Source organism: Lactuca serriola, chromosome 3 (assembly GCF_051521515.1).
Source record: "Lactuca serriola cultivar US96UC23 chromosome 3, Lser_US96UC23_V15, whole genome shotgun sequence".
Taxonomy (NCBI): Eukaryota; Viridiplantae; Streptophyta; class Magnoliopsida; order Asterales; family Asteraceae; genus Lactuca; species Lactuca serriola.
The window spans coordinates 50,050,995-50,075,552 of NC_136410.1; the positions used below are offsets into that span (position 1 = coordinate 50,050,995).

Consider the following 24,558-nt stretch of genomic DNA (forward strand, 5'->3'; position numbering starts at 1 on the left):
TGACAACTATCTTTGATTTTTTTTTCAAGTCTTTTTTATATCTACATTGTGTCTTATTCACTTATGATTGCAGCTATATTAGATTTTTATATATAATTAGTGTTTTATTCATTGATGAAGGGATAGAAGAGTTTGTCTATGGTGTCTTATCCATCGATGATTTCTTTTATGATTTTGATAGACCTCGTGGGATTCATAAGGTCTTTAAAGATACAAGCAATATTTTGAATCATCAATATTGGAGTTGAAACACTAAAATCTTCTAGGAGGATGGGATGGGAGAATGAGATGAGAGAAATAAAAAGAATAATATCATTCATTCCAAGTGTTCTATACGTTTATTATTAGAACTTATCTTATTTTTATATATGATTGTAACTATAGTTTATTCATTTATGAATACGACTTTATTAGATTTTTTTATATAGTTACAACTATATTGAATTTTTTTCTACCTAAATTTTGTTTTATTCATTTCTATATATCCACTGTTGATTAAATCTAGAATGAAATATGCAGATTGATTGGTTAAAGTAGGTTGTTATTTTAATCATGCATAAATAACAATGAATTGCATAGTGTTGAATAAATATTACTCTATTAATAATTATGTTATATATTCCAATGTGAAAAAATTCAATATTAGAAAGAACAAATTACTGAAATAGTCTCTGTGGTTTAGCTAAAGTTGCGCGTTTGGTCCCTATGTTTTGTTTTGCACTCGGACCATCCCCACGTTTTCTTTTTATTACCCCTGGTCCCTGGGTCCGTTAGTCGTCAATTCCAAACGTTAAGTCCCTCACGTGCTTCGCACATCAGGGATATTTTCGTCATTTTATATAAAAAATCTATTATAACACCCCTAAACCCCGATTCTCTCTATTTTCGAATACGCCCTTTCTTCTTCTCCTTCATTTCGTCTTCTTTGAAGTGTCGATCAACCCTAACGGAAAAAACCTGCAAGTGTGGTGAAGTTGGTGTGATACGAAGATCGACTACCAAGAAAAACCCTGGAAGACTTTTCTATTGTTGTACTGGAAAGGTAAGGGCAATTTCTTCTTAAGTATATCTATATATCACATACCTTTAACACACACCAAATTACTCAAAATGCAGGGAGCAAAATGTGGTTTCATAGATTGGGTTGATGAGGACAACTTTAATGGTGAAAAAACTGAAAAAAGTATCTCCCCTGATTTGCAGAAGTCATTGGATGAGCTTCAACATGAGAATAGGGCCTTGAGGCTGTTATTAGTGTTCAGTTGGGTTTTTTTATGTCAATTTTAATTTACAAGCTTTAATTTATGCTATCAATGTACTTATCTTTTGTTTCATCAAGGCAGTTTTCTAATGGGATGGAATTTAGTGGTTTGTAATGGAATGGAATTGAGTGGTTTGTACTAGAATGTAATTGACTGTTTTATAATGGAATGAAATTGAGTGGTTTGTAATGGAATGCAATTAACTGGTTTTCTATTGGAATGGAATTGAATTGAATGATTGAATAGAATTGAATGGTATTGAATTAGAATGGAATGAATTGAATAATTGAATAGAATTGGATAGAATTGGAATGCAATTAACTGGTTTTCTATTGGAATGGAATTGAATTGAATGATTGAATAGAATTGAATGGTATTGAATTAGAATAGAATGAACTGAATAATTGAATAGAATTGGATAGAATTGGAATGCAATTAACTGGTTTTCTATTGGAATGGAATTGAATTGAATGATTGAATAGAATTGAATGGTATTGAATTAGAATGGAATGAATTGAATAATTGAATAGAATTGGATAGAATTGGAATGCAATTAACTGGTTTTCTATTGGAATAGAATTGAATTGAATGATTGAATAGAATTAAATGGAATTGAATTAAAACAAAAACATAGCAACAGATTATAGCACTAATTGTTCATACCATAATTGAAAATAGAGATACATTAAAAGTCATACCATATATAGACAACAGGTCCTAAAAGTCATACCATAATTGTTCATAACACAGACACAAAACATAATGACAAATATAACAAACACAAAAGATCATAACACCATAATTGGTTCATAACACAAACACAACATATAAAAACACAATCATAACTTAAGCAATACTCTTCCCTTTCTTCCCAGCCTTCCTTGTCCTGCTTGAAATTCCATCACATGCACTTTGAGTTCCACTTTGCCTACCACCACCTACACTTTGAGCTTTCTTCCCAACATTCCCTTTCTTGCTTGAACTACCATCACCTGCACTTTGACCTTTCTTCCCATCCTTCCCTTTCTTGATTGAACTACCATCACCTACACTTTTAGCTTTATTCCCAGCTTTCCCTTTCTTGCTTGAACTAGTATCACATGCACTTTGACCTTTAAAGTTTCTTTTATTATGACCAAGCTTTTTGCATTTTGAACATGTCACACTCTTGTCCTTCCTTGATGCCCTACCACCCTTCACCATATCTTCTAATTCAACAGCTGATTTCTTTCTTTTCTTCCTTGGTCTTCCAATGGGGACATGATGATTAGGAGGAAGAAAAGTGGTTGGACATGGAAACTTTTCCCACATTCTTCTTCCATTAATTGGTTCAATCTTGAAAGAATACATTTCCTTCCAAGTTTTTAACCAGTAAGTAGCATGAACCCATTCTTCAGGTATGCCAACATTTTGCTTATTTTTTTGCATGTCCCATATAGCAACAAGGGCATGTTTACAGGGTATACCAGTGAGTTCCCATTTTCTACAAGAACATGTGTGCTGAGCCATGTCTACCACACATTGGTCCATCCATGGACCACTCACCTGATATTTTCCATTCCCACAGAACTTACCCACACATTGAGTTGCATCAGATTTGTTTTTTTCAAGCATACTTGTTGCAGTTGGAGTTAATGGTCCAACAGCCTTATCAATTACCTTTTGGACACTAACAATCCTTAACATAAGGTACTCTCTAATGTACTCAAGGCATGTGATAATTGGTTGGTCGCGTGCTTTCTTAATTTGATTATTTATGGTCTCACACAAGTTATTCATAAGCCCATCACAATGAGCCCTCCCTACAATATAAATAAAAAATTATGTAAGAAAGTGAATCATTTGGTAACAATTAGCCCAACAAAATAAAACAAACCTGTGAAGTGTGCCCTAGACCAATGTTGAGGTGGAATAGCTTTGACCCATTCGTAGCAGTCATTGTTTAGCTTTCTTAACTCTTCCATAGCATGGTTGAATTCTTGTATTGTTGTTGTACTTGCACAGTTCCACAACATGTCTTGGAACACCTTTCCCCTCCACATTTTCTTCATGTTTTCATGAATGTGTCGCAGACAAAACCTGTGTTATGCACATGGATACAATGTACCAATTGCTTGCAACAAGCCCTGTACAAAAAGTAAACAACATTAGATGTAATGTATACATTGTACAATAAGAACCAAGTCCATTGAAATTACTTACCTTCTGTCTGTCAGATATAAAGGTAAAGTTGGAACTAGCTTGCAAATCAATGTCATCACCCAAGCACCTTAAGAACCAAGTCCATGAGTTTATATTCTCAGCCTCCACGACAGCATATGCCAAAGGATATGTACAGTTATTTCCATCAAGACCCTAAACATAGTGAAGGAGTTAGTAATTTAAATAAAATGGAATAAAATGACACAAGATATGTGTTTACATCTTACCACTGCTGTGAGTATCATTCCAAGATAAGGCCCTTTCATAAAAGTCCCATCCAAACCAAGATAATCTCTTTTACCAGCTAGAAAACCTTTCTTTAATGGCCCTAGACAGATGTAGATCCGTTTGAAAGTTCTAGTCTCAGAAGATGGGTTTGGCTCACTTTCGACCTCTATCTTAACTGTTGTCCCTGGGTTTCGAGTGCGAAGTTCTTGAACATAGTCTCGTAGTGTAATATATTGCCCTGCATAATCGCCCCTTACTTGATTCAATGCTTCTGTTTTAGCCCTAAATACCTTCATCTTCGAAATATCTACCTTGTATTCACGTTGAAGTTGTTCTTGTAAAGCTCGTGTAGGGACTGTAGGGTTGCTTTCAATCTGTTGCACAATTTTCTTTGCCAAGAACTTGTAGGTACAAGCTTTCACATTTCTTGTTTGTAGACATCTATGCTCTTTTTCGTAGGTCTTGATCTCCCAGTCAACATCTTGTTCCCACTTGCTAGCATAAAGTACCCATGCACAGTTGTTTTCTTCACTTTCTTTATTGCTTTGACTGGGCCCACATGGGTCAAGTTGACCAAGGTCTGGGATAGTACCTTTACAAATAGCTCTTACTCTGTTTTTGTCATTTTTTATGAAGTCTAGTTCCCTCCTTGTCTCCACAGCATGTTGTCTTATTGCATTTTTCAATTCTTCATATGAGGTGAATTTTTGGTACACATAGAATGGATCACTAACTCTTGCTTCACTGTTTCCATTGCCCTTCGGATTGCCTTAATTGACTTTCTTCTCTTGTTGCTCCCACCTTCATCAGATGATGACTCATATAAGAATACCTCATTGTTTACAACCTCAATATCATCAATTTCCCTTGTTTCTGTTTCCTTGACATTTGACCCTCCAAGATCACCCACCCACTCTATATCTTCATCAATATTTAACAAAAACTCATTCATGTCTATCTCAGGTTCATCTAGGAGGTTATCTAAGTCTACTAAGAACTCACTATCATCACTATCACCACTATCACCACTATCATCAGCATCATCTCTATTGTTACTTTCATGAGTAATCCCTCCAGTTTCTTCATTTAGAAATTCATCAAATTCATCACATATACCTTGTGTTTCACATTGGGCATCAATTTGGACACTTTTAGTTTCTTTTGTTGGCACAACATTTGGTTTACTTGATCCAATACAATCCCCTGTTTCAGTTTCCTTCCATTCCAAAAAAAAGCCTTCTACTACACGAAGGTTGATCAACGATTTCTTCTATCCTAACTTTACTAGGGGTAGATGACATTGTATATGTATGCAACTTTGTTTTATCATGTTCAACATAAACTTCAATCAGTTTATGTTGACCCACGTATGTACCCAAATGGTTAATGTCACTGTCACTAGCCAATGCAAACAACCCAAAGTCCAAATCTGAAAAGGGTCTTTTGAAGTGGTAATAAAGCAACTTACCCTCCTCAACACAGCCTAGGGTCTCCATCATCTCATCAATATCGTGCACACAAAACTCATCAATGTCCAATAGATCAACGTATCTTTCTTTGCCCTTGACGTACCTCCTTCCAGGAAACTTCGTAAACTCTCCACCATAGAATAATCTGATGGAGAAGATGGTTGGATGACCAGCTATAAAAGAGAAAGCTTCAACTTATTAGCTTGAAATTTGTAAGTGATAAATTTAAATTTTGAAATTAAGGGGTTACTGTAATGGTTTTCAACGTCTATTTCTTCCATGTTTGCTCTAATTCTCCAACCCACCATTGTTGCTTCGATGATTCTTGCAAAAATTTGAGGAGATAGGGTTTCTACTCGATTTTGATGAGTTACAGATTAAGTGAGAGAGAGTATGTGTGAGACGGAGGTGATCGGAATGAAGAAACGATTGGCATTGCATTTAGGCGCCATGTATAAAATGACGAAAATACCCCTCATGTGCGAAGCACGTGAGGGACTTAACATTTGGAATTGACGACTAACGGACCCAGGGACCAGGCGGGTGATAAAAAGAAAACATGGGGATGGTCCGAGTGCAAAACAAAACATAGGGACCAAACGCGCAACTTTAGCCAAACCACAGGGACTATTTCAGTAATTTGTTCTATTAGAAAAGATATAAAGCCTATTTATTTAAGAATATAATGTCCTTTAAGTTATTATTAAATGAATATAAGCATATTAAATTATAATTTATTAATTTTTATTTTATTAAAAACAAATAAACAAATATGTACAATATAATATATTCTACATATATGATTACGACTGTATTAGATTTTTTATATATAATTACAACTATATTGAATTTTTTTCTACCTACAATTTTTTTTATCCATTTTTAAATATTGATTGATGATTAAATCTGGAATGAAATATGTAGATTGATTGGTCAAAATAGGTTGTTATTTTAATCTTGCATAAATAACAATGAATTACATTGTGTGAATAAATATTACTCTATTAATAATTATGTTATATATTCCAACGTGAAAAACTTCAATATTAGAAAAGATATAAAGCCTTATTTAATTACGAATATAACATCCCTTATGTTATTACTAAATGCATATAAGTGTATTACTTATATTTTATTAATTTTTATTCTATTCAAAAAGAAATAAATAAATATGTACAATATAATACATTCTACATTTATGAATATGATTGTATTAGATATTTTTATATAATTACAACTATATTGATTTATTTTTCTATCTACATTTTGTTTTATTCATTTGTATATATTTACTGATGATTAAATCTGGAATGAAATACATAGATTAATCGGTCAAAATAGGTTGTTATTTTAATCATGCATAAATAACAATGAATTGCATTGTGTTGAATAAATATTACTCTACTTATAATTATGTTATATATTCTAATATGAAAAAACTTCAATATTATAAAAGATATAAAGTCTTATTTATTTATGAATATAACTAGGTGTAAGACCCATATATTACATGGGTTAACTAAAAAAAATTAAATATGAAGGTCTAAATATTTAAGAACTTTAGATTTATAAGAAAATAAGAAAAATAATGAATTATTAAAATTGATTTTTTTATCTTTTAAATTTAAATTTATAAAAAAAATAAACTAATGGGTTTTAATATGGGAATTTTGAAATAAGAAGGTATGTCCATTAACGAAATTGATATTCATTTATTATTATATTTATTGCAATTATTACATTAAAGTATTAATGTGTAATTTATTAAAATAGGAAAATCCATAAAATAACATGTGGAAATGAAATTAATTTAAAATAATCACAAAATGACATGTGACAAATTGAATGAGAATATGACATGTGTCAAAAAAAACTTTCATTTATTAGGGAAAAGATGTTTGTTATATTATTACTAAATGAATATAAGTGTATTACGTTATAACCCGTGGGAACCACGGTTACAAAATAAAATAATTTTTGATAGTTAAAAATCATAATTATTAATCAATTATTTTCAAAAAATTATTAATTAACTGAGTAATGTGATTGAAGATGATAACCAAAACATCAAAGGTTGAAAGAAAATGCTAAAAGTTATTGATAGTGGAAGAAATTATCGAGTAGATCTCCAGATGATATAATACGAAGTAGGATGTCACTCGCACACATTGTTGCAGTATGAAGAATAAAAGAAGGATACTATAAAAATTTTAATTAAAAAATGATTATAGACAATAAGGTAGTGATTGGTTTGCAAAATCTGACCTACACAACACACACAATAATGAAAGAGGAAAAGTAAATGAAGGATGCTATAAAAACATTTGTTAAAAAAATGATTATAAGTAATAAGTTAGTGTTTAGTTTTCAAAATATGATAGAATTAGATTAATGATTCTAGGAATTAATTGTAGCTTGTTTGATTTGCAAAAACAAAAATTAAAATATAAAATTTTAGAGAAAAATAATCATGGAACTTCACCATCTCAAGGATTTATTAGAATGTAGTTTTGATCTACAAACTGGTAGGTGAGAACCAAATTGCAAGTACCATAAAAGTAGCACAAAATAAAACAAAACAAAATGTCAGTGGACAAGTTCTTACCTCTAGTTCAGAAGGTTTTCTGGAAAACTACTGCCCTAGTAAATCCAAAACACATCAGATAAGCCAAGCTTTTATGGGTCATTCTGAAATTATAAAAAAAAGTTAGTATCAAATTAACAAAATAAAATGTGTTGATGTGATCACAAGAACAAATAATTTGAGGTAAACCAACCGGATGATGTAATATTCATACTTAACAAACTCTTTCTTTTCCTTTTCCATTTAGTGAGTGTTCAAAGTAAGAATAACATTTAGTGAAATAATGAACATTAATATGTATTGTGTGAGTTTTTAACACTTTATTGAAGCACAGTACAAACACACATGTATAACACAGGTCTGAACCAGATTATCCCGAAGTCCAAGCTTATTGTACTCAATGGTTTGCTCATGTAGAAGCTTGAATGTAGTATAAAAGCCTAAATCTCACAACCGATTTGATAGTTAAGGTATAATGAAGGGATGCCTTGATGAACGCCAAACTATTGCACAACCATCAACTGGCTCACCACTTTTCATCTGATAGATTCATAGAATGGAAAAGAGAAAAATTAAAAACATACAAAGAAAGTTAAATTCCCATCAATTTCTTAATCGGTTGAATAAACTTACAAATGGAAAGAAAAAAGATCATAAAGTAAAAAATTTCAGGACATTTAAAAAGTTAAATTAAGAAAATAAGTTATGTCTCAACACCTATAAGAACCGGAATTAAACTTTGCCTCGATTTCCAATTTCCAAAACACCTCTATTGCACAAATTGAAAAACCTATCAAAATCATACCCTATGTTTGATTTGAAAATTGAAAACAGAAGACAAGATCTCAGGGCTCAAATATGCAACATACACAAAATAGAAAACGAATACCACTGATGAAGATGTCAATTATTACCATTACAAACCGAATTGAAACGGGAGGAAACATCGGCCCAAAAAGTATGCTCATCGGATTATAAAGAGGAAGATAATAGAACAACAGAGAGAGGCATACCGATTAAAAAAAATATAGCAACAAAATTACAAAACGCTTACTTTGACCGTAACATATAACCCTAATCTTGTAGCTTCAATTTAACCCGTGAAAATGAGCCACTGATTCGTCATCTCTGTACTGATTTTTTTTACATTAATTAGAGAGAAAAACTTTCTGATGGAGAGAGAGAGAGAGAGAGAAAGATGAAGGAGCGGAAAATAGATTGAGAGGAAGAGGAATAGGAACCATATGACATATATGGTAAAGGTGTGCTGGGAAAGCGGTGGTATGGCAACATGGAGAAGATAACAGACATAGTGGAGAGGAGATGGCGGTGGACGGTGGTGCGTTGAAGAAGCTTGGGTTTTTTTGTTAGAAGAAGAAGGTCCTTGACTCAAATCTGCAAATGATTTTGTTGCAATCGACAATGCTGATTTTATGGGATGCGTTGTGATCAGAAACAAAATCTTCTATAAATTAGGAAACTTTTCAGATTACTGATTTTTTACCAAGAAATTGAAATATGTTACCTGATTTATTGGGATATAAGAATAACTAAAAAGACAATTGGAATTTAAATGGGAAAATAAAAGTGAGATGAATATCGGAACAACACGTGGCATTTAGTGGGTTTAGAAGAAGGCCATGTGGCATGTTTAGGAGTCTTTTATTAAAAGAGAAGATTAAATTATATTTTATTAATTTTATTCTATTCAAAAAAGAAATAAACAAATATATACAACATAATATATTCTACGTTATATGACCATATTTATTTTATAATAATAACGATTATTTATGTGAATAGGAATTGAAACTCAATTTCTTGATAATGTCATATCTTTAATTAATCAAATAAATTTTTGTTATGACATAGCTAAATTAATGGAAACGGATGTAACAACCCATAAGATTATTAATAGGTTATTTATTAATTACATTACATGAAAATGTAATTTTCCTATAATACCCTTTATGTATTGATTGGTCTACAATCATTTTCGTATTCTTAACCTTTATATATTCTTAATATAACCTCTATGTGTGTGTGTGTGTGTATATATATATATATAGAGAGAGAGAGAGAGATTCAAATGTTTTTTAACAACTATTGTGTGCTTGTATGCACCAATGAGAATTCAAGAAATAATAAGTCATTAAATAAATCATTTAAGAGTATTATAGTAATCTTGACATATTTAAATATGGTAGATAATTAATATATTGATCATCCCTTCAAATATGGGATATCAAAGTCAAACCCAAAAAACCCTACGCTTGAAAATTACAATTGTCGTCGATCCCTTCACCTATTTTCCGTTCTCTCCGGCTTTCACCCAACATCGATCGACTCCGCCACCACCGTCGAACGCTGCCACCGATCAAGAATACAGGCATGCTTTCTTTCTCTACAGTTCATATCACATGGAATTTGACTCTGGTTTTTCTCTCTTCTAGTTATTTCATTTGATTGTTATGATATAGCGATGAATTTATTTCATGTTGTCTAGGTATTTGTAACTGGAAAACAAAAGAATGTTTCTGTGATGTAGCAACTTGTGCTTAACTATAGAAATTATTTACCTCAATCCTGACAATAGATTTTACATCTAATTGCTTTTTTATTTTGATTATGCATTCTATATATTTTGTCATAATGTATTCTATGTATTCTATCATATTCTTTATAATCTGTCAGAATACATAAAGTGATAGGAATTGCAAGTAACATGAGAGGATAAAAACCATAGTTAGATATTTGTTATTCATTTGATTGTTAATAAATTGAGACGATAAGAATCTGTTAATTTTTTTTATTCATGTCTTCCGATCATGGTTTTTGTTAATTATTTATATGTTGATAATAAATTCTGTTAGAATTTTAATGTTTTATTCTGATAAAATTTTAGTATTTATATGTTGATAATGTATTCTAACAGAATTTTACTGTTGCATTCTAAAATAATTTTACTATTTATATGTTGGAAGAATGTTTAGTAGATAAGTGTGCATTGCCAAGAGATTTGATCTCAAATTATTTTTATTTTTTATTTTAAATTTGCAAAGATTAATGTTCAAACTAATGATTTTTCTTTATGGATTTAGGTTTTTTAAGACGATGTCATTGATGTGGAAAAAAAAAGAAAATATGGAGAGAACAAGAGTGTATTCTAACATAATGTATTCTGCTAGTATGTATAAGATGCTTCTTAACAATAATATTCTTTCAGAATTCATAAGTGTTTTTGAAGTTTTTTTTTTCCTTCTTAATCATTTTTAGTTTTAACCTTCAAGAACAAATGTAATTTGTAACCATTAATAGTCATTTTTTTTTTCAGAATGAATGTAATTGTTGTTTATAGTCTTATTCTGTAAGAATTAATATAATTAGCAATTCTTAAAGAATAAAACATGCTTCATAAAAATGTTATTCTTGATAATGTGTTGTATAAATCTTTAAGCATGTTTTAAAAATATGTTGAATGAAATTTTGTAAAACTGAATTCAGTAATATCTTTACTAATTTATGGTTGACATTTGGCTATTCTGACAGAATAAATTCGGATATTATTCAAAATTAAGTTGAAATTAACATTAAAATTAATTTAAAAAATTCATATTTTTAAAATTAAGATAATTAATGATCCTTTAAAATCTGAAATTTTCCTTTTTTAAATATGGTTAATTGTCCAAAATACTCTTATGTTGAAATTTATGTGATTATATGGTACATGTTACCCTATTGTAAAATCATAGACTCTCAGATCATGACCTTTGATTCTATTTCATCTTGTGGTCCAGATCTGTGTATTCTGACACACAATAGTTAGAAAACAAAATAGCCTAATGGGTCGTTTGATAGTTGTTGATAGGGTTAGAGCTGACTGAGTTAGAAGCTGACTGGGTTAGAAATACTGACTAGGTCCACATCTAACTGAATTTATGTTGTTTGATTATTTATCTGGCTGATTGTGTTGAATATTATCCTTATGTTGTCTTTTTGTGCTGGATGGAATAAATATAAAAATAAAAATTATCACATAAAATCCAAATTAAACATACATAATTTAAAATCCAAATACAAAGTGTAATACAAAACCCAAATACACATTGTCTACATAATAAAAAACTATATCATTTAACGTAAACTATTTGAAAGCAACTGAGTAGCAATCTGGTCACGCAAAGTAGTCATATACTCAACCGCCTCTAAATCCCATTTTATGCCTTGTATGTTTTGGCCCTCACTTCCTCCACCTCCCACATTAGGAGTAACCATAGTGTTTTGTTCAAAGTTCATAAATAGGTCATCTTGAATATCGTATTTTTTTATAAAATAATGGACCGCGACACAGGCAATGACTATGTCTCTTTGCACTGGAAAAGGATAAGGAGTCATACGTTTTAAAATTGGAAATCTCGCCTTCAATACACCATAAGCACGTTCAATGATATTTCTAAGTTGTGCATGAGCATGATTGAACTTTTCTTCCTTATTTAAAGCTCTTTTTCTTCGAAAATCGGCTAACCAATACCTAGTATTGCGGTAAGGAGCCATAAATCCACGGGTGTTGGTATATGCGGCGTCACAAAGGTAATATTTATCTGTAGATGGGTGACAAATTAATCATATAAATAATATAGATAATAAAACTTATAGAAAAATGACAAACCTGGTGGAGGGAATGGAAATCCAGAAGTCGGATTAAATGCAACTTCTTTCAAAACTTTAGAATCGTGTGTTATGCCCTCCCATCCAGCCCATACAAAGGTGAATATCATATCAAAATCACAAATTCCTATTACATTTTGATAACATTCACCTTTTCCTCTTCCCCTATAGCGGGTTTGTTCATCAACGGGCACAACTGCATGTACAAGTGTTCCATCTAGTGCACCTAATGCTCCAGGAAATATGTTTTTAGCCGTCTATGTCGTTCCGAGGTATTTCTTGTTGTATTAGAAGATGTTGGTACAATAATCTCTCTTGCAAAATACATCATTGCTTTTAGCACTTCATGAAAACATTGATGAATCGTTTGTATGTAGTGGTGAAACCTTTCTTTAACAGCTCGAAAACGTTCATTATGTCCTATAACATGTAAAAATATAGTCATTTCTTCTTCAACGCTTATTGTCCTACTATGTTGCAACCAATTTCTTTGAGTAAAATGATTGCATAATAATACAAATGCATCTTGTGAAAGACGCATCATATCAAAACATTGTATAGGACATCCGTATATCAAATCTTGTGTATATGCATGCCCGGTTTCTTCCGATTCGTTAGCTTTTATTCTTTCAATTATTTTTTTCCTTTTTCGAACCAACATCAACCAATAGCATGAGAGTATAAGGAAACCTAAAAACTCACCTTCCTTATCCATAAGTAACCTGTTACATGTTAAATACAAATCATATAAAATTTATAACATAAACCATAAAATTAATCAATAACATTAAAATGGATGCCATATAACTCTATCACCTAAAAATCCATCACATAAAAATTTCATAACATAAAATTCAATACCAAATAATAATCCTAAACATAACACATAAACAACCTAAACTAAACATAACACATAACAACCCTACACATAAAAATCCATAACATGTACCATAATACAAATCCATAAAGCATAAAGCCAAAAACATCCTAAAGTCATACTAAAGTCAACCAAGTAATCCAAAATTCTTTCCCGCACTTTTCACGCACAACTCACAAGTCGAAGACTCGAGGCGTAACCAAATTTTCCTGTTACCAGCATTTTCAGCGAACAACATAAGAGCAGTGATGTATTTCGGATCAGAATTTCCCCATAACAAGCCTTTCAATTTTTCAATACATTCATCCATCTCCTTGTCAAGATTATTAGTTTGCGCGAACGTCTGAGCCGCCTTCATAATTTCCTTGCCAACCTCTCTTATGTCATCATCAACTGAGTTTGTGGGTGCATTTCGTTTTCCTCTTTTGTTTTTGGACCGACCAGACGAATCTCCACTTGCATGTGATGCACTTGTAGGGGGTACAGTTGAAGCTGAGGCTGGGATATCCATTTGAGGTGGTGTATCTACCATCTCGATATCCTCATAATCTTGTGTAGTAAAGACTTCTGTAGGGTAAGGGAGTATCGAACATGGTCCCCAACTAGCAGCACCAGTCGAGGTCGCACCGTCAAACAACCGGGTGCATAGATCAGGGTAAAGGAAGGGTGCATTTCTTAATTTCTCCACCATCTTGTTCAACTGTTTGAATAAATGATTTTATTATTAAACTTTTTAAAAAATAATAATGTGTTTTAAATTAAAAGATTACCTTCGCCTCCGCTTTCCACTCTTCATCCGTCATTTGAAACGTGTTTGTGATAGGATTATAGACATTACCGGTTTTGTTTTTTAATTTCAACCAAACAGCATACTTGCTTTTCAAGTAGTCATAACGATATTTCATTTGTTTTTTGTCAACAACAAAGTGATGTTCTTTTTTTAGTTTTTCAGCTATTGTATTCCATGAGGTACCTTTGAGACCACTACCCTCCCGACCGTTATTTGTTAGTTCTTCTATACATGCATCAAGAAAAGTTTTGTTCACAAAATCTGAAGACCAACTAGCTCTACTTCTCTTTTCTGCCATGTCTAAGGAATAAATGAATGGTAAACATGTTACACAAATATATACACATATTTACACACTTTAACACAAATACATGCATATATATATAGATATATAATTAGTAAATATGTCATATTTATAAATATACAAAATTATTAAGAGATAAAAAGATGTTATTAAGATGAAAGATACAAAATGATAAAACAATAAATAAATAATTCATTAAAAGATAAATAAAAATTATATATTTTTAAAAGTAACAACAAGAGTGAACAAAAATTAGATAACAAAAATATCATTCCTTTCTACTATTTCTTCCTGCAATTCCAATATTCACTTTCTACATATTAATTTCACATTACAACCTTCCCATTGAAGCTTCAAGAATTCATGAACCAAATATTATAATACATAAAAGCAGCTTAAAAAACTTCACATTACAAGCTCTATGACAGCTTTTTTTTACTTCTTGTTTTCAAGAACCAAAATGGGTAAAATACATGGAAATCATTATATTTTCCTAGTTTTGTTGTTTAAGCATTTATATTTGCGTTTTTTCATTTAAACCTCCATATTTTGAAAAAGAAATTTTACTGTAATTACAATGATAAGGTTTTCATTTTTTTTCATTAAAACCACTAAATATTATAAAACATATAAGCATATATACAAGCATACATTACATACTATATACATAAATACATAGGATATTGCGTCAGTTTACAAGTTTATAATGGGGTAATGACAAAAACAACATGCATGCTCCCATGAAAGCTTAAAGCCAAGAATTTAAGAATCCAAAAAGCAAAACCTCAATCTTGAAGCCAAGAATTTAAGAATCAAAAAGTAAAACCTCGATCACACGTTGATGAATCAAGAACATAGAAACTGAACATGCATGTTGTTGATGAATTGAGAAAAATAAGGACATAAATATATAACCCATACATGTTGATGTTGTTGTTGTTGATCACGATTGCTACTCTTTTTTTTATCGTGACTGGAACTCTCGCTGCTTCGTAATGGGAGGTTATCGGAGGGAGAGGATGAAATCAATCCTCGATTGCAAGTGTGGTAGGGCAACATCGATATTTGTGTTTATTTTCTCGGTCCATCAAATAAAAAACAAGGACCGAGTTAGCTGTTTTTTATGGACCGAGTCCACATATTGGACCGAATCCAAACATCTATAATTTCTATCAAACACGCCAATTGGTATTTTATGGACCCAGTCCCTCTTTGGACCCAGTTAGACACGGTATCAAACAACCCCTAAGGGGTCGTTTGATAGTTGTTGATTGGGTTGGAGCTTACTGAGTTAGAAGCTGACTGGGTTAGAAATACTGACTGGGTCCACATCTGACTGAATTTATGTTGTTTGATTATTTATCTGGCTGATTGTGCTGAATAATAAAAATGACCATATTATCCTTATATTGTCTTTTTGTGCTGGATGGAATAATTATAAAAATAAAAATTATCACATAAAATCCAAATTAAACATACATAATTTAAAATCCAAATACAAAGTGTAATACACAACCCAAATACACATTGTCTACATAATAAAAAACTATATCATTTAACGTGAACTATTTGAAAGCAACTGAGTAGCAATCTAGTCACGCAAAGTAGTCATATACTCAACCGCCTCTAAATCCCATTTTATGCCTTGTATGTTTTGGCCCTCACTTCCTCCACCTCCCACATTAGGAGTAACCATAGTGTTTTGTTCAAAGTTCATAAATAGGTCATCTTGAATATCGTATTTTTTTATAAAATAATGGACCGCGACACAGGCAATGACTATGTCTCTTTGCACTGGAAAAGGATAAGGAGTCATACGTTTTAAAATTGGAAATCTCGCCTTCAATACACCATAAGCACGTTCAATGATATTTCTAAGTTGTGCATGAGCATGATTGAACTTTTCTTCCTTAGTTAAAGCTCTTTTTCTTCGAAAATCGGCTAACCAATACCTAGTATTGCGGTAAGGAGCCATAAATCCACGGGTGTTGGTATATGCGGCGTCACAAAGGTAATATTTATCTGTAGATGGGTGACAAATTAATCATATAAATAATATAGATAATAAAACTTATAGAAAAATGACAAACCTGGTGGAGGGAATGGAAATCCAGAAGTCGGATTAAATGCAACTTCTTTCAAAACTTTAGAATCGTGTGTTATGCCCTCCCATCCAGCCCATACAAAGGTGAATATCATATCAAAATCACAAATTCCTATTACATTTTGATAACATTCACCTTTTCCTCTTCCCCTATAGCGGGTTTGTTCATCAACGGGCACAACTGCATGTACAAGTGTTCCATCTAGTGCACCTAATGCTCCAGGAAATATGTTTTTAGCCGTCTATGTCGTTCCGAGGTATTTCTTGTTGTATTAGAAGATGTTGGTACAATAATCTCTCTTGCAAAATACATCATTGCTTTTAGCACTTCATGAAAACATTGATGAATCGTTTGTATGTAGTGGTGAAACCTTTCTTTAACAGCTCGAAAACGTTCATTATGTCCTATAACATGTAAAAATATAGTCATTTCTTCTTCAACGCTTATTGTCCTACTATGTTGCAACCAATTTCTTTGAGTAAAATGATTGCATAATAATACAAATGCATCTTGTGAAAGACGCATCATATCAAAACATTGTATAGGACATCCGTATATCAAATCTTGTGTATATGCATGCCCGGTTTCTTCCGATTCGTTAGCTTTTATTCTTTCAATTATTTTTTTCCTTTTTCGAACCAACATCAACCAATAGCATGAGAGTATAAGGAAACCTAAAAACTCACCTTCCTTATCCATAAGTAACCTGTTACATGTTAAATACAAATCATATAAAATTTATAACATAAACCATAAAATTAATCAATAACATTAAAATGGATGCCATATAACTCTATCACCTAAAAATCCATCACATAAAAATTTCATAACATAAAATTCAATACCAAATAATAATCCTAAACATAACACATAAACAACCTAAACTAAACATAACACATAACAACCCTACACATAAAAATCCATAACATGTACCATAATACAAATCCATAAAGCATAAAGCCAAAAACATCCTAAAGTCATACTAAAGTCAACCAAGTAATCCAAAATTCTTTCCCGCACTTTTCACCCACAACTCACAAGTCGAAGACTCGAGGCGTAACCAAATTTTCCTGTTACCAGCATTTTCAGCGAACAACATAAGAGCAGTGATGTATTTCGAATCAGAATTTCCCCATAACAAGCCTTTCAATTTTTCAATACATTCATCCATCTCCTTGTCAAGATTATTAGTTTGCGCGAACGCCTGAGCTGCCTTCATAATTTCCTTGCCAACCTCTCTTATGTCATCATCAACTGAGTCTATGGGTGCATTTCGTTTTCCTCTTTTGTTTTTGGACCGACCAGACGAATCTCCACTTGCATGTGATGCACTTGTAGGGGGTACAGTTGAAGCTGAGGTTGGGATATCCATTTGAGGTGGTGTATCTACCATCTCGATATCCTCATAATCTTGTGTAGTAAAGACTTCTGTAGGGTGAGGGAGTGTCGAAGATGGTCCCCAACTAGCGGCACCAGTCGAGGTCGCACCGTCAAACAATTGGGTGCATAGATCAGGGTAAAGGAAGGGTGCGTTTCTTAATTTCTCAACCATCTTGTTCAACTGTTTGAATAAATGATTTTTTTATTAAACTTTTTAAAAAATAATAATGTGTTTTAAATTAAAAGATTACCTTCGCCTCCGCTTTCCACTCTTCATCCGTCATTTGAAACGTGTTTGTGATAGGATTATAGACATTACCGGTTTTGTTTTTTAATTTCAACCAAACAGCATACTTGCTTTTCAAGTAGTCATAACGATATTTCATTTGTTTTTTTGTCAACAACAAAGTCATGTTCTTTTTTTAGTTTTTCAGCTATTGTATTCCATGAGGTACCTTTGAGATCACTACCGTTATTTGTTAGTTCTTCTATACATGCATCAAGAAAAGTTTTGTTCACAAAATCTGAAGACCAACTAGCTCTACTTCTCTTTTCTGCCATGTCTAAGGAATAAATGAATGGTAAACATGTTACACAAATATATACACATATTTACACACTTTAACACAAATACATGCATATATATATATATATATATATATATATATATATATATATATATATATATATATATATATAATTAGTAAATATGTCATATTTATAAATATACAAAATTATTAAGAGATAAAAAGATGTTATTAAGATGAAAGATACAAAATGATAAAACAATAAATAAATAATTCATTAAAAGATAAATAAAATTTATATATTTTTAAAAGTAACAACAACAGTGAACAAAAATTAGATAACAAAAATATCATTCCTTTCTACTATTTCTTCCTGCAATTCCAACATTCACTTTCTACATATTAATTTCATATTACAACCTTCCCGTTGAAGCTTCAAGAATTCATGAACCAAATATTATAATACATAAAAGCAGCTTAAAAAACTTCACATTACAAGCTCTATGACAGCTTTTTTTTACTTCTTGTTTTCAAGAACCAAAATGGGTAAAATACATGGAAATCATTATATTTTCCTAGTTTTGTTGTTTAAGCATTTATATTTGCGTTTTTTCATTTAAACCTCCATATTTTGAAAAAGAAATTTTACTGTAATTACAATGATAAGGTTGTCATTTTTTTTCATTAAAACCACTAAATATTATAAAACATATAAGCGTATATACAAGCATACATTACATACTATATACATAAATACATAAGATATTGCGTCAGTTTACAAGTTTATAATGGGGTAATGACAAAAACAACATGCATGCTCCCATGAAAGCTTAAAGCCAAGAATTTAAGAATCCAAAAAGCAAAACCTCAATCTTGAAGCCAAGAATTTAAGAATCAAAAAGTAAAACATCGATCACACGTTGATGAATCAAGAACATAGAAACTGAACATGCATGTTGTTGATGAATTGAGAAAAATAAGGACAGAAAAATATAACCCATACATGTTGATGTTGTTGCTGTTGATCACGATTGCTACTCTTTTTTTTTATCGTGACTGGAACTCTCGCTGCTTCGTAATGGGAGGTTATCGGAGGGAGAGGATGAAATCAATCCTCGATTGCAAGTGTGGTAGGGCAACGTCGATATTTGTGTTTATTTTCTCGGTCCATCAAATAAAAAACAAGGACCGAGTTAGCTGTTTTTTATGGACCGAGTCCACATATTGGACCGAATCCAAACATCTATAATTTCTATCAAACATGCCAATTGGTATTTTATGGACCCAGTCCCTCTTTGGACCCAGTTAGACACGGTATCAAACAACCCCTAAGTCTCTCTCTCTCTCTCTCTCTCTCTCTCTCTCTCTCTCTCTATATATATATATATATATATATATATATATATATATATATATATATATATATATATATAATTAGGTTATAAGTTTGTTATAACAATTATGATAGTATTAATGAATTTTGATTATAAGTAAAAAAATTATATTTATTGGACAAGTTTTTAGTTGGGTAGAAGGCCCTAAAATCAACGGACCGGCCCTAATAATAATGTATTAGGTTGTAATTTGCACATGAGACTATTTTGGAGGATTATATTGGTTCTAGACGATTTAAAGGAGAGATCTTTCGATTAGCTATTTTTTGTTCGATTATTTTGTTCCGAAAGATGATGATGGATGGTGGAGGATGTTGATCACTATTCAATGGTGGATGATGTTGGTCGGTGGTGGAGAATAGTAATCAATAGGTTGGTGGTGGTCAAGATTTAACAATCGGGAAGAGAAATGATGCTTTGCAATTCGGAATCATTTTTGATGTCTTGACTCTTGAATTTAATCATGATAATCGGTTTTGTAATAATAATAATATATACTAAAATAAGAAAAAAAAACATGTGTGTACGGCGCCACATGTGTAATCTTTGATTAACAAAATGTCATGCCATATACATACCATCTAAGCTTTGCAACCGGATGACCTCTTTATCTTCTAAATAATCGCTTAGAATATTAAAAAGGAATAGTGATCAAAAGAGATCGAAAACCTAAAGTTGGAAGCATAAGAGTGACATTAACCCTTTAATATATAATTACTAAAATTTGTAAAGTATGAAGATCATGTAGGTTACACCGGTTCTTTTGAATGGCAGACCAAGACCATCTTTAAATTGAAGCTTGATCATAGACTCACTCTATTTAGTCTATTATTTAATAGTAATATTAGTGTTTAAATCTCAAGTGATAAGCACTAGCACTAGGTTCCATTTCAGTAAATTCATGGAGTATGTATTCATAACCTAAGACTAACCCAATTTAACCTATAACATATAGTACTGTATTATTTTATTTTTTTTATTCATTCTAGAGTATCATCCGATTTTATCCTAAAGACTGCTAAGAGTTCAACCGCAGCCATACCAACAAGATACCACGTAACACCAGCCAGAATGACTTGCAGCCACGAACTATTAACCACATCCAGTAACAACGAACCACCAACATGTGTTTCAATTCCACCACCAGAAGCATCTCCAAGTTTTACCCTAACTACAACTGCTGCAACAACAGCCATCCCAACAGGAACACCAATTTCATAACCATTACTCCTCCTTCGAATCTTTGAACCCACAAACTTATCACTGTATGATTCCCCCTTAGGTTTCTTACTAGTTGTCGTATTAGGTGAAGCTTTAGGGTCGGAATTGTTCTTTGTTGATTCTGGGAGGATGAATGCCGATGGAGTCCAGTATTCTGGTGAATCGTTTGGTTTTGGTTTTGTAGCTGTTTGTGATTGTTTTCGAGCAGCAACAGCTTCTTTGAGCTTGTTGATGTTTGGTGAGTTTGATTGTGTGCAGTTTTCTGGAATTTGTAATAATTTTCTAGATGTTTGAGATGCAGGCATTCCTGGAATGGGTGGTTTCCAGTATAACCAGTTTGTGAATGATCTGATGACTTGAATTGCAGACATCCGTGCTTCCCAATGTAGGTCTTGTTCCTGATATATATATATATATATATATATATATATATATATATATATATATATATATATATATATATATATATATATATATATATATATACAGAATTTGGTAAACATGAAGCAAAAACATATCCTGAATTTGATTTTAGAATCATATTATTTCAAGATATACGCACCTTGGAATGCTTTGAAGATTGTTTCTCCATGACTGCATGAAATTGATCTTGGAATTTATCAACCTCAACGAAGATATTTGATACACGAGTGCCGACGGTATTTCCTGCACCAATTCTAACATTGCCACGTGGCTGCTTTGACATCAGGAACTCTAATGCTGCAAGTTTCGACCTCTCCACCATTCTAGAAAAGTTTTTAAAAATTCAGAACATAATATTTGATTTTTATGTATAACATCTGTAGGTGTTTGTCAAAATGCATAAGCTTACGAGATGCAATCAACAGGGCATGCGTCAATGGCTTCTTGAATTTTGTTTTCTGAGTCAGCCCATTGAGCAATGACTCGAGCTCTACCATAAACAGATTCAATTGCAAATGTGTTTTCGGCAAATAAGGCGCATTTTAAGCAGCCAATGCATTTGACTTCATCAACAAAGATAGCTCTCTGCTCACTCTCGGATCCATACCATACGGAGTATATTGGTTTCCCTGTATAACCTTTGAAATCTGCAACCTTAGCTTGCTCCTGTATCAGAAACCTCAATTATGCATATGAAATCTTTGATTATTATTTGAAGCTTTATATTATATTTTAATCATACGAAGCTTGGAGGGAAAATGATTTGAAATAGCTTGTAGGTTTCAACTTTCAAACCCAAAGTAAACCTTCGAACAAAATCAAAATTATCATGATCTGATTAAAAAGGCAAGTCAATTTCAGCTTTAAATGTTTGAAACATTGCAATTAATCTTGAATATGTTGTAATCAAATTAAGCATCTAATATTTTCTGGAGCAATAATTCAACTTCAGTACTTAACGATCTAAGCATTAATTTATTAATCCACATATAAACGATCGATTTCAGAACAAACGGTATGAACATCAACTTGAATTCGAAAAGTAAACAAGTTAAACTTCCATAACCAAAATTGAACGAAGAGAGAGCAATTGAAACAAACCTTGTCATAAGAGAAACGTGAAAGAGGATCAGATAGAACAGCATAGGCTTCATTGAGAATAATTGCCATGTCGTGTCCCGCCGCTCCGGCTATATCCGGATGACATTTCTTTTGCAGTGACCTGTACGCCTGTTTTATCGCCAAATGGTCGGAGGAACTATCGACGCCGAGCAGATCATACAGATCGAAATCAGTGATAGAAGAAGAAGATGAAGTTCCTGAAACATTACATATCACCGAAGCAGAATCAGAGCGAGACTTTCTCCAAAAATTTGGAGATGCGGTGATGAATGATTTGGATTTGAGAGATGTTAGTGGTATGATCGATGAACTTGATGGCGTTAGTGTGTACGGTGAAAAGATCATGGAATGCATGGTGAGCTCCGATCGGATGGGAGTAGAGGTGGGGGCAGGAGGAGACGCAGAGATGAAAGAAATTTTGTAGTTGAGCCGTGAGAGATATTTTATTCCTTTTTCCTTTTTTGTTTTCTCTTTTTTTCCCCTGCCACTAACCCATTTATCCTGATGAAACCAATTTTAGAAATTCACAAAAATGCTAAAACAGGGGATGGGTTTTCTCAAAATAATTATCATTTCGATTTTTTTATATGAATAATCATATGTTTTATGATGGGTTTTTTGAGTTGATTTATTTAACATGTTTTGAATAAATGGTTTTCTGATTTTTTTAATTCACTTTCTCCCAAATCCAATATGTATAATTCACTTGATTTATTTAACATGTTTTGAATAAATGGTTTTTTGATTTTTTAATTCACTTTCTCCCAAATCCAATATGTATAATTCACTTGATTTATTTAACATGTTTTGAATAAATGGTTTTTTGATTTATTAATTCACTTTCTCCCAAATCCAATACGTATAATTCACTTGATTTATTTAACATGTTTTGAATAAATGGTTTTTTGATTTATTAATTTACTTTCTCCCAAATCCAATATGTATAATTCACTTGAATTATTCAACATGTTTTTAATAAATGGTTTTTTGATTTATTAATTCACTTTCTCCCAAATCCAATATGTATAATATATAGGTTCAATACGGGTTAATTTATTTAAATTTACAAAAGAAAAAAAAACTTTTATTGATTCTAATTAAATACGTTAAACACCCAATAACTATTCAGTTAAAATTTAGAAAAATTACAAATACGGATAATTATTCAAGTTGGAAAAATTTTGGAAACACAAATAATTCAATTTAAGTGCTCAAATATAACTTTTAAATAGGTTGTTGGGTTGAAAATGAAGATCATTGTTCAAGGTTGAAACTCATCTTGTACATTCTAAACTAACAATATGTACATTCCGGTAGAATGACCTAACAATATTTATTTTTCACTTACCACTTTATTCAAACACTATATAAACACGTTAACCATAATATTTGTAACAACGCAAATTTTCAAACCAATTTTTCATTTTAAAAATAAAGTATTTTCATACAAAACAAGGCATAAATAATTCAAGTGTTATGTCAAATACAAATTGTCTAAATCCCAAGATCATAAAAACATCCTTCAGTGTGTACCGATCACGCCGGCGCCTTCCCACGGTCCTCGCTAGTACCTGAAACACATACATAACAACTGTAAGCATAAATGCTTAGTGAGTTCCCCAATATACTACTTACGCACATACGCCTTTCTAGGCCCTGACCTTCCGGTCCATGTGTCTCAGGGGACTTCCGTCCCTGCTGGGTAAACCTTCCGGTCCTACCCACGCCAACCTTACGGTCCACAACACAACGCCTTCCGGCCCATAACATATTCGCCTTCCGGCCCATATCAAGCATACCATACATAGCACATATAGCAATTAACTTATCACATAAAACACATATGTCTCATATCGTATCCGACCTTCCGGTCACACAGTCAAACCCTTCCGGGTACAGTATAGTGAGAAGACTCACCTCGTGAATGCTGAAAGCTAGCAAATCCTGAAATCACTCGTGCACAATCCGCCGAGCTACAATCTCCCTATAACATCATATACCT

At 32.1% G+C, this 24,558-nt stretch overlaps 4 protein-coding genes across 4 annotated transcripts; all 4 read right to left on the reverse strand.

Annotated features, from left to right (window-relative positions):
* Positions 1 to 3,346: 3,346 nt before the first annotated feature.
* Positions 3,347 to 5,469, reverse strand: LOC145095234 (uncharacterized). The gene is made up of 6 exons (XM_079033149.1): positions 5,412 to 5,469; positions 4,939 to 5,334; positions 4,494 to 4,895; positions 3,692 to 4,461; positions 3,465 to 3,617; positions 3,347 to 3,388 (listed from the first exon to the last, which is right to left on the reverse strand). The coding sequence occupies exons 1-6, from the start codon at positions 5,467 to 5,469 to the stop codon at positions 3,347 to 3,349; spliced, it is 1,821 nt and encodes a 606-aa protein (XP_078889275.1).
* Positions 5,470 to 11,879: 6,410 nt separating this feature from the next.
* Positions 11,880 to 14,378, reverse strand: LOC145095235 (uncharacterized). The gene is made up of 6 exons (XM_079033150.1): positions 14,061 to 14,378; positions 13,491 to 13,990; positions 12,931 to 13,135; positions 12,768 to 12,833; positions 12,565 to 12,670; positions 11,880 to 12,346 (listed from the first exon to the last, which is right to left on the reverse strand). The coding sequence occupies exons 1-6, from the start codon at positions 14,376 to 14,378 to the stop codon at positions 11,880 to 11,882; spliced, it is 1,662 nt and encodes a 553-aa protein (XP_078889276.1).
* A 2,830-nt stretch (positions 14,379 to 17,208) lies between these two features.
* On the reverse strand, positions 17,209 to 18,450 carry LOC145094415 (uncharacterized). The gene is made up of 2 exons (XM_079032623.1): positions 18,121 to 18,450; positions 17,209 to 18,050 (listed from the first exon to the last, which is right to left on the reverse strand). Exons 1-2 carry the CDS (start codon positions 18,280 to 18,282, stop codon positions 17,478 to 17,480), a joined length of 735 nt encoding a protein of 244 aa, XP_078888749.1. The 5' UTR covers positions 18,283 to 18,450; the 3' UTR covers positions 17,209 to 17,477.
* A 1,814-nt stretch (positions 18,451 to 20,264) lies between these two features.
* On the reverse strand, positions 20,265 to 23,022 carry LOC145092238 (DNAJ heat shock N-terminal domain-containing protein). Its single transcript, XM_079030168.1, has 4 exons — positions 22,536 to 23,022; positions 21,844 to 22,100; positions 21,574 to 21,757; positions 20,265 to 21,409 (listed from the first exon to the last, which is right to left on the reverse strand). Exons 1-4 carry the CDS (start codon positions 22,908 to 22,910, stop codon positions 20,771 to 20,773), a joined length of 1,455 nt encoding a protein of 484 aa, XP_078886294.1. The 5' UTR covers positions 22,911 to 23,022; the 3' UTR covers positions 20,265 to 20,770.
* Between the last annotated feature and the right edge of the window lie 1,536 nt (positions 23,023 to 24,558).